Source organism: Colletotrichum truncatum (genome assembly GCF_014235925.2).
Source record: "Colletotrichum truncatum strain CMES1059 chromosome Unknown Contig_0010, whole genome shotgun sequence".
In the NCBI taxonomy this organism is placed as follows: Eukaryota; Fungi; Ascomycota; class Sordariomycetes; order Glomerellales; family Glomerellaceae; genus Colletotrichum; species Colletotrichum truncatum.
In genome coordinates, this window is record NW_027222407.1 from 1,653,988 (window position 1) to 1,676,115 (window position 22,128).

General features: G+C 49.3%; 5 protein-coding genes across 5 annotated transcripts; 4 read left to right on the plus strand and 1 right to left on the minus strand.

Annotated features, from left to right (window-relative positions):
- Positions 1–1,417: 1,417 nt before the first annotated feature.
- CTRU02_213896 (uncharacterized protein) lies at positions 1,418–3,571 on the plus strand (the record flags this gene model as incomplete). Its single annotated transcript, XM_036724452.1, has 1 exon — positions 1,418–3,571. The coding sequence occupies one exon, from the start codon at positions 1,418–1,420 to the stop codon at positions 3,569–3,571; it is 2,154 nt and encodes a 717-aa protein (XP_036583571.1).
- A 1,519-nt stretch (positions 3,572–5,090) lies between these two features.
- CTRU02_213897 (C6 transcription factor) lies at positions 5,091–6,517 on the plus strand (the record flags this gene model as incomplete). The annotated part of the gene is made up of 2 exons (XM_036724453.2): positions 5,091–5,321; positions 5,396–6,517. 2 exons carry the CDS (start codon positions 5,091–5,093, stop codon positions 6,515–6,517), a joined length of 1,353 nt encoding a protein of 450 aa, XP_036583572.2.
- Positions 6,518–7,720: 1,203 nt separating this feature from the next.
- On the plus strand, positions 7,721–11,919 carry CTRU02_213898 (ABC drug exporter; the record flags this gene model as incomplete). The annotated part of the gene is made up of 2 exons (XM_036724454.1): positions 7,721–10,480; positions 10,543–11,919. The coding sequence occupies 2 exons, from the start codon at positions 7,721–7,723 to the stop codon at positions 11,917–11,919; spliced, it is 4,137 nt and encodes a 1,378-aa protein (XP_036583573.1).
- Positions 11,920–18,331: 6,412 nt separating this feature from the next.
- On the plus strand, positions 18,332–19,189 carry CTRU02_213899 (fungal cellulose binding domain-containing protein; the record flags this gene model as incomplete). The annotated part of the gene is made up of 1 exon (XM_036724456.1): positions 18,332–19,189. The coding sequence occupies one exon, from the start codon at positions 18,332–18,334 to the stop codon at positions 19,187–19,189; it is 858 nt and encodes a 285-aa protein (XP_036583575.1).
- Positions 19,190–19,815: 626 nt separating this feature from the next.
- On the minus strand, positions 19,816–21,544 carry CTRU02_213900 (allantoate permease; the record flags this gene model as incomplete). The annotated part of the gene is made up of 3 exons (XM_070206150.1): positions 19,816–20,322; positions 20,376–21,285; positions 21,336–21,544. The coding sequence occupies 3 exons, from the start codon at positions 21,542–21,544 to the stop codon at positions 19,816–19,818; spliced, it is 1,626 nt and encodes a 541-aa protein (XP_070060182.1).
- Positions 21,545–22,128: the final 584 nt, after the last annotated feature.

Consider the following 22,128-nt stretch of genomic DNA (forward strand, 5'->3'; position numbering starts at 1 on the left):
GATATCACACTCACGGTTCCTCGGACTAAGCGTGTTAGACTACATCCAAGATCAAGACGGTACATATGACGACAACATGCTCGCTTTATACCAAATTTTAAAATAAAGAATATACCCTATCCTCATGACGAAAGTCTTGACTAATGAGCTTTCAATTAGGAGAACATGCAAGGTTATAGGGCATCCCCACATCCCCAAACTCCCCAGGCCCGATATTCTCACTGACAACAGGCTTGGAATCTTCCTATTTCAGCCTGACCTAACTAAGTATTGCTCACAAGAGCTTTCCAGGAAGTTACGTGTTACGTACAGGGAAGGAGCTCTGCCAGTCTACAAACCCCAAACAAAGTCTTCTTCCCAAGCATCAATCTCTGCTATCGGACATTCGAAACAACCTCTAATCTCTTCGATCATATGTAACAGATTACTGGTGCTCCTTCCCAGATAAATTGGACTGCCCATTAGATACTCGCAACGAGGGAAATTCCCTATAAAATCCCCGCAGTTCTGCCATGCCTTAGGTTCATTAAAAGACCTGCAACTGTACCCGCGATGAAAACGTTGAAACAAGACAGAGCATAGCCCTTTCTTCACATGCCAACTTCAGCTGGAAAACAATGTGAAAACTGTGGAATCCGAATCTAAGATGAATTCGATTAAAGGCGTCAATATTATCCGGAATCACGCTGAATAGCGATAGAATTTAGCTCGTGTCATATCAATATAGCTCGGGACATGCTGCTTCTGCTGAGGACAGGCTGCCCTAACCAGTTATTTCGGCACCCCGAAATTGCTGTTATAGTAGCTATTCCGTCAGAATACACGGGACCAGATAGCTTACCGCAGTAAAAGGTACGCGATCTCAGCTGAAGGCATCCGATGCTGGCTTCGACAGCATTACTACGGCCCCATACACTAGACATAATCGGAGCAAACTCCCATATGATTCCATAGCACGATTTCGCTAACAAGGCAGTGCCACGGCTCCCAGGACACAATGAGTATACTTAGAGCGGCGGCGGTTACCTGGTTATGAGACGCTACAACGGCTTGAGTTATTTGGCGGAGTGGTTTCGTTCCGTATCGATTTCTATGCTTACTTTACCCCCTCTCTGCCCCTCACATCACTGCCAATCAGGGTTTTGCCTCCATCAAGTCTGGCTATAAATATAGCCTTGGGTTGTATTCTTAGTGGAGACACATGGGCTTGTCATCACCTTACACAATGAGCTAGGACCTGTCTACATAAGCGCGAGCAAATGGAAATGCTGATCGCGCCCGCACAGTTGAGCGCCACTGAACATAGACGACGTCCTCTCCTCTAACTAATACTTTGTCTGATTACCATTACGGAACCACATAATCAAGACGTCCAGTGATTTGCGCGGATTTCTTGGGGATACCTAAATGAAGGAAGATGAAGGAATTTAATTCAATGTCGCCAGCTTGTGATATCTGCTCACGTATACTCAACGTATTTGTGCGGGGAGATGGACAGGATCGATTCGACGGCCTTGACATCCTACTTTCAGATACGAGTTGTGAAGGACACTCAGGATTTATCGACTTCATCAGAGGGGACCTCGTTAACGGGGAAGTCCAGACAACCGCGACAGGTGTGCTTAGTATGCATCGCGAGCATCCGGCTTTCGTAGATGTACGGGCGAGTGGATCATCAGAACGCTTTGGACAGCCGCACAATCACATGGGTTGGCTAATGACGCTTCTGCAAGACGAAACGCTCCTGAACCATCCGGGCCGTGGCCTTCCGCTGGATCCCAAATGGGTGAATCTAGACCTGGCTCGTCAGTGGAAAGCACGATGCCATTCACACCACGGGTCAGAATGCGACAATCCTTTCCTCGTCGCGCCGGCTGTGCCAGCGTGGCTGATTGATACTACAACCAACTGTCTTGTACCGGGTACAAGTGAACTCCCATACGTGGCACTAAGCTACCGATGGGGCAGTTTCAACGACTTCAAAACGCACCAAGGTGATCTCTCCAAGCTACAAGAGCGGGGCTCTTTCGTCGATCCGGAAGTTTCTGCGTCCCTCTCCCCGATCGTGAGACACGCAATGCACCTTACACGTAACATGGACGAGCGGTATCTCTGGGTCGATGCCATATGTATCACTCAAGACGACCCAGAACAGATTTCGGCGCATTTGGTCATGATGGCTGCTATTTACGCAACGGCAGTATTCACGATTGTTGGAGCGGACGGAGACAGCAGAAGTGGCCTCATCGGAGTCCCTGACACCTCTGAATCCCGTGATATTGAACAAAAAGTCATCCCTTTTGCTGGAAATCACCAAATAGCACTGAGCAGATCGACAACTGGAGTCTCTGCGATGTTGTCCAGCTCACCTTACTCTGAACGCGGTTGGACCTTTCAGGAGTATATGATGTCAAAACGGAGGCTTGTTTTTCGGAACAAGCAGCTCACTTGGGAATGCCAGAAAGACGTATGGTATGAAGATGTTTCACTGCCGGCAGTGGGCAGTGATGATAGTCCCAACTTTTTAGCTGCACCCATTCGCAGTATCCTAAGCGGGTACCCCGACCTTGCCTCATTGAATACTATAATCGGAAAATACAACAAGAGGCAATTCACCTTCGAGGAAGATGCTCTCCCAGGAATCTCTGGCCTTCTCGCCATACTCAGCCGCACATTTGAGGGCGGATTTCTCTATGGCTTGCCCGTCATGTTCTTCGACGCAGCTTTAGCCTGGAACCGTTCTCCCTTCGGGATTGGGAACTTGCAACGCCGTATCGACTCAGGTCACGCTCATCACAAGGTGTCTTCCTCCAGGTTACCCTCCTGGTCATGGATTGGCTGGCGCGGTGAGGTGGGCATTAATTGGCACCAGGAAGGGTTTTCATATTGGCACCGTAATAAGGAAACCATACCAATCACGAATTGGTTTGCTAGTGAGAAGCCTCACAGCGGACCCAAGCTGCACATAAAGCCAACGTGGTTTAGCAGGCGCGATATGTACAAGCATATGAACCCGACGTTGTCGGAGGGATGGACTGCGAATGTCAGTGGCACAAAGGCAACATCTCCTTACGCTCCACACGATTATATGTTCACATATGGAGACTGGGAACAGAAGTTCAATTATCCCATTCCAATCGCCAAAGTTACCGAGGCATCACCTTACGTCACTCCGCCGCAGTCTCCTTTTATCTCATGCTCAACCAAGCGATCATGGCTCAGGGCTAAAAGATACCGTCCGGGCATTGTTCAAACTGGAGGCCTTAAGTATGAAGTCCATCGAGTGACCCTTCATAATGCTCTCGGATCGCAAATAGGATACATGACGCTACAGAGTAATAAGGACAGTGATTTAATCTCGGAAGATTCAAAAGGAACGCTGATAGAGTTGGTGGCTATCTCCAGAGAAATAGAAATTGGAGCACATGGACATGACGAGACGAAAGATTTCTACTTGGTCCTCTGGGTCTCTTGGGTAGACTCGATCGCATACCGAAAAGGGTGTGGCAGGGTGCAGAAGGACGCTTGGGAAAGACTGGACCTCCAGGATGTGGAACTCGTTCTAGGCTAAAGTAGGTTACAGTATTACACCTAGTAAAGTATTTGAGGAAGAATCGATAGTCGTTTTAGGCTCAGGAAAAATCATTGACTAAAGATGTTGTTGATTCCGCCCCTTTATGGCCATGAGACGCTAGACCGCGTGGACTAAAGGTCAAAATGGGTTGAAGTTATAAGGAAGCGCCCTAAGTAGAGCTCATTCCGCTAGAATCAACTGATCGTTGGATTAGAAAGCCGATAATGTTCATGGTGATACTCTGGAGGCTATTACATCTTGGCAAAGCTTGAAGGTATTGTTGTAATAGCCGGAACTTCGGTCAAAGCGGATTCGTCCAAGTTCGGCGACCAACTGGAATATTCCCAGTCATGGTACGTGCAATAATACACACTAGTTTTGTCCCACTGAAAGTTCCCCACTTAACGGGTAATTCTGTGATCCCAACATCTATTTTATGTTTTGAATTTCATTGCTAGGTGATGGCAATTGATTCAATCAAGTTTATAATGATTAAACATCAAGACATTGCTAAACCAGATGGTCACTACGTGCGCTGTAGTTATCGACCTAAAATCGATTCTACGGCCGGGAACATAATCGTGCTACAAGGAGCGAATAGTTGGCCCACCTACCCGTTGCTATCTGATTAGTAATGCTCTCTTGAGACTTAATACACATTTCAGACTCAAATTAATATTCTGCCCGAGTGCCCTAGCTTTGATAGCACAATCCTTTCTTCAACGTCTCATTGCAGAAGTAATGGTAAGGATGTCTTCAGGCGAGTCACAGCAGGCCGACAGCCAGATATCACACTCTTCCACATCACCAACGTCTATGGGTCCACTGTCTGGGGGCGCCGGTAGTTTGGACGACAGCTCAACGACAATCTCACGAATTGCACGAGCCTGCGAGAGGTGTAGACGTCGAAAGATACGTTGTGAAGGCACGCAGCCCTGCTCTAGCTGCTTCCATCATAAAGAGTCTTGCATCTACCGACCCGGGCCTCCTCGCTTACGCCCACGGTTTCGCGCTCTACCCAAGCAGCCTCGAACATCGCGTCCCTGCACGCCTCCGAATACTATGTTGCCTGCGCAAGAGAATGCAACATATTCTCTACAGCTACTGGGTTGGCACACTCAGCTCCAGGCAGGCATAGGCGTCTCGAACTCGAAGACATCGTTTCAATTCTACGGTGCGTGACAAACTCGCAAACACATGGCCTCTGACCTCAGCGGTACTCCTGCTCTAAAACATCTGATCACCAGGTCCCTCGTCTCTTCCGGCTTTCATTCAGCGGGCTTATGAGCGACTTAATAAACAACCCCATTCAAGCAGCGGAGTTGAAACCGATGAAGCTGTGCCTCCAGGTATTCGAGCTTGGAAACTAGAGCGTTTCTTTTTCTCTGCGCCCGACAGTCCTTCTAGGCACTCCAATCTCAGTGCTTTCATTCCTCGGCAACTTGGAGATCAATTTCTACGCAACTACTTCAAGGTCGTACATCCTCAAATTCCGATACTTTCCTACCCTGAGACGATGGCACAGTGGGCTCGATTGTGGGAGTTGCCGATGGAGGCACCCCCTTCATGGAGTAAAGAAATCGTTTTTACTGCCCTTGCTGTTGGCGCCCGTGTTTGTCCTGTCATTGGTCAAGATGGCCTGCGTCTTGCAGCGTATTGGGCCCATCACTTTTCAGAAGCTATAGAAATACCCATCAATGCAATGAGAGAACCGTCTCTCCAACTTGTCCATCTCCTCTTATTGAAGGTAGCTTTCCACATTGCAAACTCACGTTTCTCTGTCTCACTTAATTGTAATGCAGCTGCTGACCAATCGCCCAGGCTATGTATGCGCTACATGAACACCGGTTCAATGATACATTCTTTTACGTGGGCTGCGCTTCTCGTACCTGCATCGCCTTGGGATTGAATAGAGCTGCAGTCATTGCGGGCCCTGGAATAAAGAAAGAGCAGTTCAGGCTCGCTTTCTGGATGACTTATATCATGGAAAGAACTTCAGCGTTGATTGTCGGTCGACCATCAAGTCTTCGAGACGAAGATATTGACACCCCATACCCCGAAGGTTCTCGTGCAAGTAGCAGTTCAACCTATATTGAGGATATACCGCCCTGTGGACGCATCACAGACTGGAGCTTTGTTGGAATAATGGCGAAGCTGGGCCACGTTTCTGACTGTGTCATGTCAGGCATATACTCAGTCCAGAAGGTTTCCGACGCCAGAGACCTCCTCATGGAAACCAACATTCACGGCTGCGAGTTGGCCCTTGAGAACATCAAGAACAACTTGCCAGCTTATCTCGATTTTCAAAAACTCGAGGCACCGGTTGGGACCGATTGGCAAGAGCTTCAGCGGCTTCATATTGGAATGGTACACCAGTTTATGAGAATGCTCGTTCATCGGCCAGCATTAATTTTCACGACGTATTTTTCGTCTATATCGGAGGCTCAATCAAACATACCGGGGAGCATCCAACTACAATCCTCTATTGATATCTCGAGAAAATCAGCCAAGGGTATCATAACCCTTGCGCACGAAAGCCTATCTACACGTCAGCCTGACGCTCGCTCGGATGGATCGCTTGCCATTTACATCATCGCCGCCTGTATCACTCTGCTGTACGAAGTCCTCGACCCGGCTACAACACCTCTCCATGCCAAGGACACTTTCTCGTCCGTGGAACAAGCTATCCAATGCCTGGATGGCATGAAGCACTTCGCCCCAACAACCGGCAAGACACTTAGCAGCGACATTATGCAAATGGCTAAGAACGTCCTCTTCTGCTCTACGGGTTTCGGTGCTACTGATGCATGCGACGAGTTCACGGCTGAGTTTCCTTGGCTCCGGTACGTCATTGTCATTTTCTCATTCCTCCTTGTTCTTGTCCTGCCATGCCAGTCAACCACGTCCCTTTCTTCAGCCATCAGCTATGTCTCAAGCTATTAGGGAAGTTGCGCCAGGTAAACTTTCTCTCTGTGCACATACACATGCTAACTATTGATCCACGACGTTTAATCAACAGTCCGCACCAGAATCAAACAGGGGTCCCTGCAAGCGAGCAAGACTCAATCGTCCAGAATATTCGGACCTGGTCCTTTTTGCCACCTGTGGCAGATGGTGATGCTTTTCTTGGAAATTTTGGAAGCCACATTCTTTGAATTGTATAATGGTTTTTTTTTTTTCTCATTGGACTGTGTATATGTATTCAGCGATATTCTAGATGAACCTGGAGCAACGTCGGGACAGAGATCATGCTTAAGAGAACAGAGTAAATCAGCACAAATAAAAGCTCATGAATCTGGTAATCGCTATTACCAGGATTCTGTCTAAAGGCCTGGATGCTGGATTGTTCTTTCAGCTAAGCCTGTTAGAATACTACTTTCAGTATTGCTAAGCAACAGGGCATGCATGGTGTGGCCAAGCGCCCACAAAGCTTGTTCAAAACAAGGTGGAAGCGGCAAATATTTTCCGCCTTACGCTAAGTAAGATTCCTCCCAGAAACATGTCTATGCCAAGGGAGTTCACAAGTATTGGTAGGGTACACGCCGTCTACTCCATTGTCATTTCTTCTAGGTACTACCATGCTCCTGTACGTAATTCAGTGTCAATGGCAAAACTCGGCGATCCGTTCCCGGGACGGGTCTCCTCTCCTAAGTCCGCCCCACTGCGGACGGCATCAGACTGCACTATCACGATGCCATCAGTCCGCAGGTGGGGCGGAATTAGTTGCACAATTCCGAATCCAAAGCTGGCCGTCATCATTCACGAAAGCTCTGACTGGACAACATAGCAAACACCAGCTTCACGCCAATGAACGCTCCAGAATTATGACTCGCCATATTTCCGCGTTTACAAAGCAAGAGCTTCTAGATCCATGATGATAGCTAAGCAGGGCTCTCTTGAGCCTGTACTTATAGCTTCAAGAATCAACTCTCAAAGTTACCTGCCTCATTAAATCGCAGTTTAACCTCACGTACAATCATTTATTTCAATCGTAACACTGAACCCCGATTCAAAACATATTCGATATTCTGACGAAACCTGCGCGGACAAGTTTGTGCTGACTGACAGGAAAGCGGTTCGTCAACTGCAACAAACAGAGCCTGCGGTTGGAAACTTCTTCACCAGTGTCGAGGGAAAACGTTTTCAATGGAACCCAAGGAGAATCTACCTCTTTATCGCACTGAATGGCGTGGGCTTGGTGTTCTCTTCGAGCATGTCACAGCAACAGGATCCCCGCGGACGCAGCACCAGATTGACGACACCGGACACCTCCTCTTCAAGCTCGCCACCTGGCCGGTTGAAATAGTCAGACAGTTCGCAGGGAACCGAAAGGCAATGTTTACACCCATTGTCCAAGATATCACCGGCGTCTTGTTCCCTGGCGAGACAGCCCTCGTGCTGGGCAACCCAGGAGCCGGATGTTCCTCAACGCTCAAAATCCTTGCCAACCAGTGCCGTGAATTCACGAAAGTCGAGGGGAATATTCAATACGCTTCCATTCTTTCAGAGAACCTGTCTTCGGATCTCCAGTCTGAAGTTGTCTACAACGGGCCTGAGGACATACACATTCCTCACCTAAAGGTTAAAGACACATTGGACTTCGCCCTCCGACTTCGCAACCCCAACACAAGCAATAGATCAGACCATGAGTTCTCGAGTCAGATGACAGATAGCATTCTTAGGTCCCTGGGGATACGGCATACTGCTGAGACAATTGTTGGCAACTCCTTCGTCCGAGGTGTTTCTGGGGGTGAACGCAAGAGAATATCCCTGGCAGAGGTCCTTTCGGCCAATCCCTCCGTCGTCTGCTGGGACGACGCTATCCGCGGCCTTGACAGCTCTTCTGCATTTGAATTTCTTGCCATGCTCAAGCAGCTGTCCAAGGCTGTTGGCATGACGAATATTGTCAGCCTCTATCAGACGTCCGAGTCGATGTACCAGGACTGCTTTGACAAGGTCCTCGTCCTATACCAAGGCCGAATGATATTTTTTGGCCCCGTTGCTCGAGCAAAGCCGTACTTTGAGAGCCTTGGCTTCGAACATCTCCATCGGCAAACCACACCCGAGTTTCTCACGGCAGTCACGTCACCCAAAGAGCGTCGAATTCGCACCGACTACTCTGGCCCGTTGTATCTCGATCCAGATTCCCTAGCAACAGCCTTCAGATCCTGTGATTTATACGCGGAAAACTTGGAAGAGATTGAACGCTACAAGAATACAGTCGCAAACTCGCCGGCAACGGCGGCTTTTCGACAGGAAGTCTCGCGGACGGTCTACCAATATCGCATCTTCAGATCAATCGTTTCATCGCTTCGAAAGCAGGTCTACGTTTCTTTACATAGATACTTTCGCTTGCAGTGGAGCAATCGTTTGTCCTTCTACATCATTCTCGTTCTATGCATCGTTAATGCCCTCCTCTGCGGCTCGTCATTCTATGACATCCCCTCCACGGCGACTGGTGTCTACGTTCGTTCCTGTGCGGTATTCTTCCCTTTCATCTACTTCCTTCTCAATGCTCTGACAGAAGTTGGAGCGACTGTTGAGGCGAGAGATATCTTGTCAAGACAGCAAAAGCTGGGCTTGATTCATCCGGTAGCCTACGTCATAACCGAAACAATTGGAGGGATCCCAATGGTTTTCTTGCGGACTATTTTGTTCAGCTGTCTGTACTACTTCTTGATAGGACTAGGAAGAACTGCCGCCCAGTTCTGGATCTTTGAGGTGTTTCTTTTCGTTTATTACAGTTCCCACACAGCTATGTTCCGAATGCTCGGTGCTTGGGCGCCGAACGTCAGCATCGCCTTCCTCATGAGCGGCTGCGGAACTCCGTTGACACTGGCGTGGGCCGGATACGCTCCTACATGGCCTACCATGCTGGCATGGAGCTCCTGGATCCGCCGTATCTCCCCATCTCCCTACGCACTGGAGGCTCTTATGACCAACGAGTTTGAGCATCTTGAGCTTCACTGCGAGCCGAATGAGATGGTCCCTTCTGGCCCTTCCTTTGAACAGCTTGCGTACCAAGGTTGCCCCCTTCCCGGCGCTGAACCAGGTACTTCCACAACCTCTGGCTCTTATTACCTCCGCGAGGTCTACGGGTACGAACACGCAAACCTGTGGCGCAACTTAGGTATCATGATCGCCATGTGGGCCATCTACACTATCCTCGCCGGTGTTGGCCTCACCATCATGACACGGAGCAAAGGCAACGCTTCCGGTGCTGTCTTCAAGTCTGGCGCAAAAGCCCACATCAATGGGACCGCTCCAAGAAACTGCGAGACAGACGCGGAGAAACAAGAGAATTCAGATGAGCGCGGTATCGACCCCGCTTCTGATTCTGATGGCGGAAAAACTCTTACAGCGGACAGACCTCTGCCAAAGGATGGGAAATGCAACGTTTTCACATTCAAGGATATCAAGTACACTGTCAATGTCGACGGTAAACCAAAGTGTCTACTCGACAATGTCAACGGTTACGTGCAAAGTGGTCAGCTCACCGCCTTGATGGGCGCCTCAGGCGCAGGGAAAACGACACTTCTTGATGTGCTCTCCCAGCGAAAAAGTCAGGGGCATGTCGAGGGACAAATGCAGATGAACTCGCGGGGCATCACGCCTGCTTTTGCACGATCTTGTGGCTTCTGCATGCAGCAAGATATCCACGAGCCACTGTCCACCGTGAGAGAAGCACTCCAGTTCTCTGCCAGCCTACGCCAGCCCGCTGATGTCCCTGATACTGAGAAGATGGAGTACGTCGAATACATCATTAGGCTGTTGGAGCTGGAATCCATTGCGGATGCAATTATTGGAGAGGCCGGGGACGGCAAGCTTGGTGTCGAGGAGAGAAAGCGAGTCACCATTGGCGTCGAACTGGCTGCGCGGCCGTCAGCACTGCTGTTTCTTGACGAAGTAAGTTACTTTCCTCGGACTCTTGTTGCAATAGCTTTACTGACGGAAACCTCACCGTACAGCCCACGTCCGGGCTTGACAGTCAAGCCGCGTACTCTATTGTCTCGTTTCTGCGACGCATTGCCGCCGAGGGAATTCCTATCGTTTGCACAATCCATCAACCGTCGGGTGTCATCTTCGAGATGTTTGACCACGTTCTGCTCCTTGCCCCCGGTGGTAAGACAGTCTATTTCGGGGAGACTGGGAATGGTTGTAAGAAGCTGACCCAGTACTTCGCCCAATATGGACACCACATAAGTGACAATGAGAACCCGGCAGAGTTCATCATCTCGGCTATGAGTCAAAAGCCTGGAGGCCGCGACTGGGCGCAAACTTGGAAGGATTCTCAGGATGCTATCAACCTGCGGCAACGTATCCGTGAGCTCGAGCAGCTGTCGGCGTCCATTAAGACCGGTGAGGAGTCTTCGGGGCAAAGTGCATATGCCCGACCTCTGAGGAAGCAAATCTATGCCGTCACAGTCCGCCATGCCAGAACGATCTGGCGCCACGGCCCTTACAACGCAAGTCGTTTCACCAAGGCCGTATTCCACTCTTTAGTGTTGTTGTTCTCCTTTTTTCAAGCCAAGACCGATATCACGTCGTTGCAGAATCGCGCAGTTAGCATCACTCTCATCGCTTGGATCATCCCCGTCATCGCGGCAGATTATCACGCCGTATGGTTTGACCGTTGGGCAATCTTTGAGGGGCGCGAACGGAACGGTATCTACGATTACAAGGCACTACTATTTGCGCTCATTGCCATCGAAATCCCTTGGACCGCGGTGCTATGGACGCTGGTCTTCTTTTGCAACTATTGGACCATTGGATTCCCGGCTGCGACGTCGCAGGCAGGCTTCAGCTACTTCTGCTACCTCCTGCTGTCGCTGTTCTGCATAGGCTTCAGCTTCTTGATGCCTTCGCTCTTCGGCACACGGACCCTAGCCGGCTACGCAAACTCGCTCTTCTGGGTTCTTCTTTTCATGTTCTCCGGCATGCTCCAGCCGCACAGTGGCATGAACGACTTTTACCGGCCTTGGCTCTTCTGGGTTGACCCCATGAGATACTACTTCGGAGCGTCAATCTCGACGGCTATGAATGGCGTCAAAGTCATGTGTGCGCCGGAAGACCTGGCGCGCTTCGTCCCTCCGCCCGGGGAGACGTGCTACGAATATGCGGCCTCTTTCCTTTTGACGAGTGCCGGCTACGCCTTGAATCCCAACGGTACTGATCTCTGTGACTACTGCAAGTACACTACTGGAGACGACTACACTGCAACGCTTGAATACTTCTACTCGGATCGCTGGAGAGATTGGTCAGTTTTCTTGGGCTGGTGTATCGTCAACTTTTTGTTAATCTGGTTTGTAACCTGGCTCTCGCGTATCAAATACAGATGGGTGTAGACAGGGCGTCGGAGTTTAGCCAAGCATGTCTTGCTGCGGCACAGCACATTGACATCCAGCCTTGAGAGGTGATAACCCAACAAATTGATAAATAATCTCAAGCAGACTTTACCATTAAACCTATGCCTCAGTCAACTATTGATAAACTGATATTGGCCGGCCTTCTGGGACAAGATCGTCAAGCTCGGGGACATGGCCAAAGACTTTTGCTAGTGGATGATGGAGGGCTATGGCCGGCAAAAATCGGCCGTCTTCTAGGCGCTTAAGCAATGCACCGCCGTACGTCGGCCCTATCTGTCACCGTACTTTCAGTCGCACTGAGTCGGTGTTAGAGGAGCCCGCCATTTGGACAGTTTGTGAGCAAAGAGTGTTCACCACAGGGGCGGGATTCGAAGCACCTAGACCGGGCAGCCGAGTGTGCCCGGTAACAGGCTTTGATCTCCGTGCCATTACTGTTACAGAGTTGCTTCTGGGCGCTCCTTACTGGAGGGCGTTCCGTCCATTTGGGTAGAAGCCAGCTTGACCAGCAAGTCGGCGTCCTTGATAGACTTGACTACGTCGCTAAGGTCGATTTCCAGATTGACTTTGCGCATGTGTATTGCCCTGGGAACGAATAGCATGATCCTTCAGGGAATTCCCGTCCGCGATATTGCACAAGCTGATTCAGCCTTCTCAAAAGGTAATTTATATGCAGCAGTATAAGATGAGCAACAAAGTAGCGATGATCAAGCCTACCTACCAATGCTCAAGTACCTACAGCAAGCAAGCGAACACCAAGATCTGGATGAGAAGTCGGCGAGTTCGCCCATAGCTTTGGCTGATCGATTCACTGCGTCGCCAAAGATTTCATGATAATGATCGTTAGCCACAAGTAGGTAAGGTTAGCTGTGACAAACTCCATTTGAAGCAACCCGTAAACCTTCTACGGCCAGCTTCCAAGGGGTAAAGAGACGCATCGTATGGGCTCGTGGTATTCTTTTTCCGTGGAGAGAAAGCTGTCCAAACCTCCGAGCGGGTGATTCCATTACCGCTTGTTACAAGGTAACAAATCACAGGTCTTTTCGAGTGGGCTGCAAGCGCAATTTTATCAAACAACTGGGTTGAAAGGACGGCGACAGGGCTTTGAACTTGTTTTGCGGTAATCCAATATAGACGGGAGGAACCTGTGCTTCCGTAGCAGCGATACTGTCATCGCTGAAGTCTAGGCGGTGTGTCCCTGAGTCAAATCCTTTACACATCTATTGGGTAACCATGCCGAATACGGGGCAACAAATCAATGGCTGATGACTACTAGTTTTGTCATTCCCGGCGGCCACAGTCCATGATAAGCCTCAGCAGACCCAGTTTCAGGAACCACAACATTGCAAGGGCGTCACAAGATTTGGAAGTCTGGCCTGCCTGTTCCTCGCAAGCGGAGATGTAGCACTGGCAGCAGCTCAGCTCGAGAATCGTAAAATTTTTCAGGTCTGAGTTGGCAATTGCTTGCGATCAGTGCACACACAGACCGCAACATGGCAAAGCTGAACAAGCAAGGCGAACGCATGTTTTGCCCCTTCATCCGACATTGCGACGACCCATGGATCAGCCCCTGGATCTTGCTTTTGGCGTTAAGTCAACCTTGACTGTGTGACTGTGTCCGATCATTCCTTTTCAGGATCAGACGTATCCCGGTTTGCTTAACTCTACTCATGATGAAAGTAGACCAGCTGTTTCACAAACGAAATGCTTTATACTTTCTGCGCTATTTCTTGCATTCTATGGTCTCATAAAATTGTCCAAAATTTAATGACTGCATCAAGCAACAGCCTGATAGAGCCAAAATGGGAGGCTAAGGTAAATGCCTGACAGTATTGATGGCGAAGAATTTGAAAATCTGCAACTTCGCTGTCGAAGCATGCTTCACCCTGTTCCCAGTTCAAAATTTCCAAGTTTACTCACATGATCTCGATTCAGATACAGCCATCCCCTGTGAATCACTATGTTCACCTACACGCGGCAACAGAGACTGATTGTGGGTTGCTAACTCGTTTGCAGTCCGGCTAAATCCACGCCAAAGCCACTTGCATCATCACCGCCTCTATCTCCATCCTTTTCTCACCCTTAATATGCAATTTTAGACAGCATGAGTTATAATCGCCGACGATTTCGCCGTTGTTTCCAGGGGGTTTCTCTTAATACCCCTGCAGTCTGATTATACTACCATCAATCTACCTACCCAGAAGCGCGAGATGAACACCGAGACATTTTTACCATATACGTATGGCGCACAACGCATTACAACCCCGTCATAGATGCTACGCTAACTTGTAAGCGCCTTGGTACTCTGAGTATCCCGAACAGAATAGTCGAGGCCCGGGATTGGCAGCCTCTGGCGACTGATGAAACTGCTATCATGTTGTGGACGCTAGTTTCGGGTGGATTTCGCTGGCAAATACTGTAAACTATGCTGTGCGCCAGTCGAATCCGGAATCAGTCCGATTGCGGTCTAGCTTTCTCAATATGCGATGCATGCCAGCCTTCCTTTACTCCACGCCGAACTGGCGAATTACCCCTGAACCGGAACTGGCCCGGAGCTAGATCTGAGTAATGCAGGGTGGGAACGCCGCTCATAGACATTGACGAAGATATCGTTATGATCATGGAGCATTCGATTGACCGCTTGTCTGCCCGCGCTGGCCCCATTCGAACTCTCCTTCAGCCCACCTCTTGATTCCAACAGACGCTGACAGAGTAGCGGGCGGATCGTTAAAGTTAGGAGTTAGTTATGGCATGTGGGCGCCAGAGACGTGCACTCAACGGCCAGACACGCTATGGGAGCCTTTGGCCTTTGGCTCCTCCACAAGGTGTATTCCAACCCCGTACAGCGGCCCATGTTGAACCAGAATCGACGAAACCCCTAGGATTGTTTAAGGCCGCCATAACCCGTCATTATCAAGATGTTGCCTTTGAAGCTATGGGGCTTTAGTGTCAAGCTCGTTTAGAAGGGAGTCAAAGCTTTTTTTCTCCCCAGTCTAGAACATTGAAAGAATGGTCTTTACTCTTCCAAAAACCACAATGGTGCGACATTGACTGAAAGCCTGTCACAAATAGCTGGGTCATGCTGGTTTCCTAGTTTGCTTCGCTCGGATTACCTTGATACAGAATAGTTCCAATATTGTAACCCGTTGCATTTTGTCCTTAAACGAAAGAAAATGACATTTTCTTCTGCCCTGGGCTATCAACCTGTTTCAATTCACACATGGTGTTTACTGAACTGAAAATACAGGAGGATTCCGGATGGCACGAATGCTGCTCACAAAGCATTGAAAACGCCACCCTTTCACCATGAACTCTATCTCCATGTATGAATACAGCAAGGTGAAAAGCAGAAACAGCTTGATTTCCTAAATTTAGAAATGATGGAATTTTTTCTAGAAATATTGAGATGAACTATCGGGGGCTTTGCCTTTGGTGGTCGAGCAAGCTACTTCAGATGAATCAACCCCTCTACGTAGTAGGCAGTGGATCAGTAATTCGTCAAAAGTTCCCTAGAATATGCCTTATCAATTCTCCACATGCTTTACCACACGGTCAGGTACTAAAGCATCTTTTTAGTGCAAAGAAACAGGCCTATTGATTCAAAGGTCCCAGCCCCCAGTCTCCGTGTGGAATCGCGCCACATTCAAAGCTGCAGAGGTTTGTAACCTTTATTTCTTATTTTTTTTCTTTTTCTCTCAACCAGGGCCCGGGGTCACAAGCTAGCTCCGCCTAAGGATAAGCGTAATTGGTTACTCGTTTTGATGTGAAAGTTATTGATGCGTTAGAGGCCACCAGTTCATTCATGTGCTGCTCCAGTTTTCCGATTTCCCGACCCCTGGGAAATGACTTGGCAGGTCATCAATAACTGGCAGTTGCTAAGTGGTTCATCCATGATCCCTGTCTTGCAAGTCTTGCAAGGGGCTTGCAACTCCCCGACGCTCGACGAAAATCTCCGTCCAAGTATAACTCCGGTGCGGATCCCAACCCCGATTTTGGTAGCGGAGATTTGTGTCCTTCTCATTAGGGATCGCAAGACATTTACCAGCAGATCGGGCTTCAAGTAGACATTCGTTTTGATCCTTGATCCCACATCGCACCAGGATAGTCTCTTGTGCTGATTTGTGGGAGCTTGTTATAAGATCAATTATTTGGAGCTGGAACGGGAAAAAACGTGGAGAGCCCTGGCATCCGTAGTCGATGCATGGGCTCATATCAGTACGCCGAGGTTCTAATAGTCGGAATTTGTCGAGCTCATCCGAGGCGTTCGCCTCTCGGAAGCATCCGTCACTTTTGCCTATTTTTACGTAAAGTTACTTGCGTCTGCTTAACTGAAAATTATTAGACGGCATGGCATGTAGTCATACCCAGTAAAGTTGGCATCGATGGAACTCAGCGATGGCAGAGATTGCCGGATAGTTTCCTTTATGTCGAAACCTTGAAAGCTCGGCTTAAATTCTATGTGTTCTCTCTTCATAAGTTTGAGAGAGATAGCGAGGAAAAGGGGGAGAAAAAGGTCCGAAATCACCTTGAGCTTTTTCATTCGCTAACAATTATAAGTGAGTAAATCTTATGGCAGTAGAGTAACTTCATGATGTCCTTTCTATGTGGTGAGATAGCATGATGTTAGGTTTGTGGGTTTGCAAGAAAGAACAAGGTAATGGAAATGCGCTAAAGCTATAGGAGCGTGTATTAGCACGACGATCGCTAGCGTTTACGTCTTGTCATTTATGGCTACAGAAAGATCGAAAAGAAACACAGTGTCGCACCTTTACGTTTCAGAAGAGTGAGGCCTGTGGCGCCTGGTCCGCTCTTGTCAAAAGGCTTTTCCCGAACTGTGCGAAAAGCTCGCATGTCGGCAACGTCCCCGAATACGCTTCGTCTACTCGGCTTATAGCCCCTAACCATGTTGTCGGTTCGGCCGCGACGCCACAGTACTACAGCCTACTGCTCCACAAGGGCTACGGAGTAATTAAGGGATCAATGCAAGTGCTAAAGAAGTATGGTCGCCAAGAACATAACGTTTAGCACATCTATGATACCGGTGCTAGGGCTTCATTGGTTTGCTAATAAGAATAAACGATAATCTCCATTGAGCTTTGTCTTGGGCGCGAACAGCGAATTGCTCGGCTACGGAAATGGCTTGCCGTGGATATTGTAGGCTAAGGTACTCTGATGAAGAGCTTATTTTGGGTCAAATGTGATTGAGATAGACTTCGAATGAAGTATCCAAATGCCTCAGAGCCATCACAGTGTGGTTTCTCATCAATAAGAGAGTTCACTGATGTTGGTATCAAAAGCTCCTGTTTCACCACTTACCTTATATCAAAATAGGTTTTCCTGCCGTAAACGAAGTGGTCATTGCTGTGGGCTCAGCCGTGACTGTTTTGCAAATGGTTCTATCATCAGTGACGATGTGGTTATTCATATTGAACAACGACTTCATGCTCAATAATTGGTGGGACGGCTTCATCGACGTTTTACTGTTAAGCAAGGGGGTACGAAGCCGTCGGACTACTGTGGATGATTAACCTGTTTGTCATCCCACCTACATCCACAGGCATACCATGCTAACGAATATAGACGCCAGGGGCGTAAGGTACGCCACAGTCTGGAACATCCCGATGAGGCTATAAGGAGATTGACTAAGATCGGCTGGCCAATGCCCTAAAGAGAAGATCCACAAGCGTCTTATGACCAGTGTAAGAGTAAGACGTTCTATCCGAGGTACACTGTAAATCTAAATGTCATCTACTAACAAATCAGTACTAGGACCAATATCATCACTACTGCCTTCTTTTGTTTTCATTTCATTTTATACAGACTCCTGTGAAAAGAGAGAATGCAACTTATTGACTACTAGGGACCTTTGCGTCCTTTCCTAAATGAGCACACCCTGCTCTACACAATCAGAGCCTAGAACACATCCTTCCAAGGGCGGCTACAGCTACATGCTGACGCCCCTGTCCTGCTCCACAAACAGCGGCTACGAAAAGGGTAATGAAGGTGCGAGAGGGGCTTCTACTCCATGTCCACTGCTTGCCGCTTGGCGTCTTAGATCCTGCAAACAATTTATGTCGAACATAGCAAGACGAAAGAAGGAAACATGTCGATGAAAGTGACTCCACTGGGAATTCTGGAGAAAGCTGTGGTATCTAGATGAAGGATAGGGGCATCTTGAAGCTGTCATTCAAGCCCTGGATAGGAGGTGTCGATGGCTGCTATCGGCGTATTTAAGGAACATCAAAGCCAGCATCTTCAAGGTAGCTAGAGAACAATTCACTTCGGCATCAGTTTCCTGACACTCTTTACTTCTCCTTCCATTCCTTTGAATTGTATCATTCACTCGTTCGACTTGAAGTCGTTTCATTCTTTCACTTTACCTTCAACCAACAAAATGAAGACCACCGTCGTTCTTTCCGCCGTCCTCGGCCTGCTGTCCTCGGCCTCTGCCCATTACACCTTCGACAAGCTCCTTGTCAACGGCGCTCAGAAGGGCGGTGACAACACCTACATTCGCAAGCACCAGAATGGTTACATGCCCACCAAGTTCAAGAACATCCCCTCTGGCTCCATCTCTCCCAACGACGCCGACTTTACCTGCAACAAGCAGGCCACGGGCGCCCCTATGGTCATGACCGTCAAGGCTGGAGACAAGATCGGTCTTAAGCAGGCTTTCGGCGGCACTGGCATGCTTCACCCCGGACCCTCCCAGGTCTATATGAGCCCTGTGAGCAACGCCAAGACTGACAAGGGCAGCAACTGGTACAAGGTCCACCAGTCTCTTCTCTGCAAATCTGGAAACCCCGAGCTCCTTCGCTCCGGCGCTTGGTGCAGCTATGGCGAGGACAACGTTTGGTTCACCGTTCCCTCCACCATCCCCAACGGCCAGTACCTCGTTCGCGGCGAGCACATTGGCCTCCACGGTGCCCACGACGGCCAGGCTGAGTTTTACTATGCCTGCGCCCAGGTTGAGGTCACTGGCAACAGCGCCACCAGCATGCCTGGCACCGCTACCAAGATTCCTGGCGTCTACAAGCAGTCTGATGCCCCCGTCAACTTCAGCCTTTGGGGCAGCGCGACTTCTTACCCCAAGGCTCCCGGCCCCGATGTCATTCCCGGTGGAACCATCCGCGGCAGCGCCAACGGATCTGGCGGCGACAAGACTGCGACCGTTGGCGGTGGTAGCTCATCTTCCAAGGCCACTTCTGGCAACGGAGGCGCCTCTTCGGCTCCTGCCTGCAACAAGAACTAAATAGTCGGCATTTTCGGCCGGCTTGGCTACGAGTGGATGTTGGCTTACTCTTTTCAGAAAGGCAACCCACCACTCTGACACTAGGTTATTTAACACTTCCGAGCCATTTCTAAGGTGCTTCTCTGGCTACTGACGACAATGGTATGCAACCTGGAAGTTGGTGTTGACAAGGTATACTTCAAATGTACATAGTTCGCTGCTGGAAACAGCGGATGCAAATAAGATTCGAATTGATTTCGTACTTCACACACAAATTGTTTCCCGTGACGAAGATGATTTTAGATTTTGTATCAAAATCTAGTGCGCATATGATGTTGAAAGATGATGTAAGAGTGTTGGGAGAATAGTCAAATCCCCAACGTAATTATTCGCAAACTGGGTGCCGCATTCGAGTCGAGAACGAAAACGAGAACGAAAGCTAACTTCTGCTCCACTATGCAGGTTCTTGAATTTAATACCCACGGCCTAAAAACATTCACCAACGCCATTCTACCTTCGCAGCAAATCTCCTGGCCAAGCATGAAACTCTGATCGACATTGCAGACCAGGCGAGGTCCTTTCTTTGATGGAGTGAGACTGAGTAATCCGCCACATGAGTCGAGGCTCCATTCGAACTCAGGTACAACTCAAAGCACGTATCGGAACATGGGCTTGGCTTCCGTTAGTATTCTTACTGGGTAGAGCTGGTCGATGGTGCGACTCACATTTTCCTTGTCCGTCACGTCCTCAAAACCAAATACTTCTCCTTCTCGTTGCATTTCTGCAATCTCCTCTTCAGACTTGCCTTCAAGAAGCTTGTCTCGCTTCTTGTTTTCTCGAACATAAATAAACCGAAGAATCTGGTTCATAACTAGATTAAGGATGAAGCCGCAAAGCATGGCCACAATACCATTGTGGTATGCCGGTGCTTCGGTACTTTTGAAGAACTGCGGGCCTGCAATTTGCCCGACGCAATAGCAGACAAAAACCCATCCCGAGGCCACTGATCGCTTTGTGCTACCCGCAATGTTTGTCGACAGCAGACCGAGGATCACCATGAAGCCGACGGGGTAGGAGCCGAGCAGCCAGACACCGACAAGGCGACCCCATTTGTTGTCCAAGTGAAGCTGGTTGATTAGGCATGTGCCAACAATCTGGGGTACTGTCAGTCTTCATCCGTGCTGCGCGTGAGGCCTGTGTATCATACCGGTGGGATCATGGCGACTGTGCCAACATGCAACCTGGAACTGGTGATTTTGCTGCTTAAAAACCCAGCGCCAAGTTGTGCGATAGCCTGGACCGTAGAGAGCGGGAGGTTCATAAGCGTCGTCTGCAGGGGGTTAAATCCGAGTCCCTGGATAATCAACGATCCAAAAGCGAGACCCCCCGAAGCAATGGCATTGACAAACGAGATGAGCCCTAGCAAAATGACGGCAGGGTCCTTTGCTGCCTCAACAACCTGAGCCATGACAAAGTTCCTGCTTCGGCCTGTGCCGGTCTTGTTCTCTGCGACGCGTTGCACTGCAACAATCTTTTCGTGCTCTGTCAACCACTTCACCTTGGCAGGGCCGTCAGGCACAAAGATGGTGAACACGACACCCCAGACAACTGTCATGGCACCCAAGATGAGGAAGATGTACTTCCATGGCGATAATGAGCCGGTGATGTGCCCGATGCCAAAGGCCAGCAGCGTGCCGATGAAACTTCCAACGCCGAGAAACGATATCCACAGTGCGGAACGGCCAGCCTGCTCCTGACGCGACCACCACATTCCCGTTACCGCAACGAAGCCGGGTGAGATGGTTGCCTCGGTCATACCAAGGAGGAATCTCACGCTGGCCAAGCCGGCGAAAGAGCTACATGCTGCGGTGGTCATCAGAATCATCCCCCAGAGAATGATGTTTACGCCCAGGAACTTGGCGACTGGGAAGCGCTGCAGCACCGCAACGCCGGGATATTCCGCAACCAGATATCCGAAATAGAAGATGCTGCTCGCCCAACTATACTGCTGGCCGACAAGCTTGTTATCGGGGATGATGCCGTAGACCGAACTGTAACCCAACGAGGTTTTGTCGATGAACTGCAGAGCATAGGTGATGCACAAGAATGGCAGAATTCTGGAAGCGTGTAAGCAGCCGAACAGTTCCTGGCTTGACTACCAAACTACCTGTAGTCTATTTTTCGAAGCACTGCTTTGGATTCGGCCTCTGAAAGTGGAGCGGAATTGAGAGCGGAGGCGGCGAGGTCACCAGTCTCATCAGTGATGTGGTGCTTAGAGATCGGGTCATCCTCAGCCGGGGAGGGGCCGATGGTCGGGTCGGCAGAGGCGGCGGCCCGCTTCTCGGGGTCGGAGACCGGTTTTTCGGTGGCTGTCATTTCGGATTGAGCAGTTTATTTGTCAGCTCCAGTTTTCTTTCAATAAGGCTTTTCTGACATTTAAATAAGACGCAATCAAGCATTCTTCCTTGAGTCACATTTTGAGAGATTTCTTCTGCTTTATGAACGTCGAAAGGTAGTAAGTGCAAGGATTGTGGGGAACTGATATCGGGGGACATCCGACCATCGGCAATTGTTTTTCATCCAATGGTCTTATCTCAGGTCATTTCCTTCTCCGAACAACCCCACCAGAAATTGTCAGCGGCAAATGAAGTTGGTAGGATTAGATATGAGAGATTGTGTTTGTCACTCATCCTTCAAGTAGTAACTTGGCACTTGACCAGACTGGCATAGGCTGGCTGTAGTGGCACGAGACATACTTCAAGTTCTGGCGGTTACGGCCCTTACTGATCCGAGATGCAGACCGCCTTCTAGATACCATACTCGACATTTCAACTTGGTGGAGATATCTCTCCATAGCTCAAACCTCCTTATGAGGCCGAAGTTTAGGTTATCCTGCCCTCGGAAAACTCAACATGGTCTCCAGCGTAACCGGAGCGCTGGGACGTAACTGCGGGGATGTC